Genomic DNA, 3,694 nt, shown 5'->3' with positions numbered 1-3,694 from the left:
CAGAACCCCGTACCCACCCTACTCTTCCGCCTGTCAGCCATCAAAAAAAAAAAATCTCTCACCCTTGCCGCATTAGCGCGGGCCCCACTTCGCCCTTTATAAAATCCCCACCCGGACCCCGATTTTTTTCAATCCCCAGTTTCGATCCTCGGTTCCTGGAAATGTCGCATCTCAAATCCTCTCCCTGCCTTCTCTCTTCTTCCTCGTCTTCCCTCGCTTCGTCCTCAACCTTCACCTCACCAACAACTATGCGACTACACCAGTGTCTGGACGCGGAATCCTCTCCGGCGCCGGCACCGCCGCCCTCGAACACACCGGCTTCCCCCTCCGAGACCGGCGAGTCTCCGCCGTCGTCTCGGTCCCCGCGGCTGTCCGGTCGCCTCTGGGGTGCCGCACCAATGCTCATCCACCGACTCGATCCGGCAAATTCCAGGCTGCTCCACCGGCGACTGGGTCATCCTCCGTCGAGTGCTCCGGCAGCGGCAGCCGCCCCTCCTGCAACCATCGCGGAGTCACCTAACGGCAGCGACGCGCAATACTTCTACTTAGGACGTCCAGCCTTCTCGACGGCTTACAACCTCCGATGCTTTGGTCCTTCGGCAGGGGGTCGGGGTAACCTGCAGCTCGACCGATTTGCGTCCGTGCGATCTCACGGTTGGTGCCCGTCGGATCTGAAAGTGACGCAGTCGGGTTCGGATGCGGGGGTCGCGTGTAAGAGCGCGTGCGAGGCGTTTGGGACCGAGGAGTACTGCTGCAGCGGGGCGTATGGGAACCCGAATACGTGTAAGCCTACGCGGTACTCGCGGTTGTTTAAGAACGCGTGCCCGAGGGCGTATAGCTACGCGTATGATGACGGTACGTCTACGTTCACGTGCGAGAACGCGGACTACGTCATCACTTTTTGCCCCGCTGTTCCCAGGTGATTTATTGGTTGTCGCTGCTTTAGTTTCTCTGGCTTTTTTCCCCCTTAAATTTAATACTGGTAGTGGTAGCTTACGTAATATTTTGAAATTAGTCCCTGAAATTGGTCGCTCGATTCTAATAAATTGTTTCCACTTAAGTCCGTAAAATTCTTGAAAGCTCTATTTGAGTGCCTATGTAAGTGGGGGGGTTACTGGCAACGCCAAATTACAGAGGGCGGTAGTAGCAAATTTTTAGGATAAGCCTTCCCCAGACCCCACTCGTGGATTTCATTAGCCTATTATTAAAGAGAGATAAGGGACTAGTATATGTTAAAAAAAAAGGGAAAAAGAGAAGGAAAGATACGTTTTTCTTTCGGTGTTCTAGTTTCGAATAGGGAACAGGGGGATTGACCAATGATATTTCTTTCGTTTTGCAGACAGAAAGAGGGAAAGAACGACCCTCAGGCGGCGGGGTTGCCGTTAATAAATGAGGCGATGGTGTTTCAGAGCGGCGTTGAAGGCGGCAGATCATCGAGTATGGGCTCAGTTTTGCTTATTGTCGCGACGACTCTGGTGGTTTCATGGCGCGGTTGATGCTATGACTGCATCGCCGGTTCAATTGGTGGATGATGCTATAATGAGCTGTATGTTGCGGCCGGCCTCCGGCGGCGAGCTGAGGCGGTGGAGGATGTAAGGTGGGGGGTTGAAAGTTGCAGAGCTTCCTGTTGCTTGGAATTGAATGACTCTGATAGAGTTTTGGAAGCGTGAACATTGGAAAAGGTTTTGGTTGGGGCCTTGATGAGGAGGGAATAGTAATTATGTAGTTAAATTGAATTAGTTTTGTTTTTTTTATTATTAGCTTAGTTCTGCAGTGTAATGTATAAAAGCACTATTCAGAATTCTTCCGAAGACGTGTATGGATTGTTTTTTATTTACTATTGCCTTTACGTCTGAATTTTTACTAAATTAAATAATTTTGATAATCTCCTTTATCAATGTATATGATCGTTAATCTTGATTTCTTCCGAAGTAGATCAGATATTGTAACTTAGAGCTCAATTCTTTCAACCCTCTAACGCTCTATACTTCAAATTCCCACATCAACTCCATGAACTATCAGCACTTGATTGTTGACTGACATCAAAATTTAGATCTTATTCATTCTGACAAGAATTAGGCCAAGGAGAGCTGTTTTGAAATTAAGTAGCGTACTAATTTCATATGATGTTTTTGTGAGGGATCGACCTCTTAATAGGGTAATTCAAGATAAACCTGATGTTCCATTAAAAATATGTCAAAATTAATTTTCCACTCAGAACGCGCAGCACATTGCGAGCAATCTGAGTGGAAACAGGGGCAATAAAATATCCAAACTATCTCTGAACTTATCTCAAAATATAGAGAAGGACAGGTATCCCTGGAGTATGAAAAAGGAGCAACTTTCTCCTAATATTGAAACCTTTTAGAATATATCTCTTCAGAACTTCTCTTACATATCAATAATTTTATGCATTTGTTGATAATAATATGTTAGTAGTGGGTTTAGTCCCACATTAGTTATGAGGACAAACCTTACCCTCCTCTACTTGTATATATATATGTACACACGCAATATTCAATTCAACGGAAATTTACCCAAGACTCTCTCTCTCTCTCTCTCTCTTACTTTAACATGATATCAGAGCTTGGTTTAGGGTTTTCCAAACAATACTTTTTTAAATAAATAAAAATTTCCCTTCTAAGTCGCCAATCTCATATATATATATATATATATATAAAACTAATATTTAAAACCTTGGTGTTCCATTCAAACCTTCAGATTTTATTTTAAACCTTCGGGTTTCATTCTAACCTTCACGTTCTATTTTAAACATTCGGGTACCATTCTAACCTTCGGGTTTTTCGTTCAAAGGTTATTATCTTGAACTTCGGTTTGCTATTATGGCCCCTTTAGAGAAGATTCCTAAACCACCTCTAGCCCTCAATGATCAAAGTGACTGGGCAAGGTGGTCCACCATTGTCACAAATGCCTTACGTGGCGCTGGTCTGCTTGATCATCTCATCAGTACGGGACCAGTTCCATTGTCCATCAACACTGTTACTTCATCCAGTACTGTTACATCTGATAGTGATGATGTCGATCTTCAGACCGCTCGTGCTCTCTATGTCAAGGAGAGTTCGGACTGGCAATTAAAGAAATTTTGTGTCATGGATTTTCTCACTCGTTGTGTTAGCTCCAGTCTCACTGTCGAAATTGGTTCGCTTCCCTCTACTCGGGCCATGTGGACTCGCCTTACTGAGCGTTTTATTGAGTGTTCTGATGTACGGGAAGCATATCTTCTGCAACGCGTTACTCTACAACGCAAATATAGTTCTTCTCTGCTGTCTTATTTTGGACAAATGCAAACTTTTTAGATAGAATTACGCTCCATGCTTCGTGGACGTGATTTCACATATGAAGACTGGCTAGCCTGGTACGAGCAACATGAGGTGCATCAACTGTTTCAGACCATTCCTGAATATTAAACTATGACTGATCAACTACTTCATCAGCCTTAATTTTCGACTTTGGTCTCAGTTATGGGAGCTCTCACTACTTATGAGACCCGGTAGCAAACAACACGACTCAATTTGTCAACAGACACTCCTACCTCTTTACTCGAGAATGCTCTATCTGTACCTATCACTGCTCCTGTTATGAATCATACTTCTCAACATGCTCCATCTCCACAAGCTCGATCTAAGCTCTCTTGCAAATATTGCAACAAGAAAGGACACCGCATTGAGACATG

General features: G+C 44.6%; 1 protein-coding gene across 1 annotated transcript; it reads left to right on the top strand.

Moving 5' to 3' along the window:
- On the top strand, window positions 399–1,849 carry LOC109838307 (thaumatin-like protein). The gene is made up of 2 exons (XM_020406757.1): window positions 399–919; window positions 1,340–1,849. The coding sequence occupies exons 1-2, from the start codon at window positions 399–401 to the stop codon at window positions 1,494–1,496; spliced, it is 678 nt and encodes a 225-aa protein (XP_020262346.1). The 3' UTR covers window positions 1,497–1,849.

The sequence above is a fragment of the Asparagus officinalis genome, chromosome 4 (genome assembly GCF_001876935.1).
Source record: "Asparagus officinalis chromosome 4, Aspof.V1, whole genome shotgun sequence".
Taxonomy (NCBI): domain Eukaryota; kingdom Viridiplantae; phylum Streptophyta; class Magnoliopsida; order Asparagales; family Asparagaceae; genus Asparagus; species Asparagus officinalis.
This window is presented reverse-complemented; position numbering and strand designations above follow the sequence as displayed.

What these genes read in the sequence shown, in the direction of transcription:
- LOC109838307 (XM_020406757.1), top strand. Translation starts at nt 399, where the DNA reads ATGCTCATCCACCGACTCGATCCGGCAAATTCCAGGCTGCTCCACCGG. An exon ending in TTTTGCCCCGCTGTTCCCAG is followed by an intron (nt 920 to 1,339) that starts GTGATTTATTGG and finishes TTCGTTTTGCAG; the next exon opens with ACAGAAAGAGGGAAAGAACG.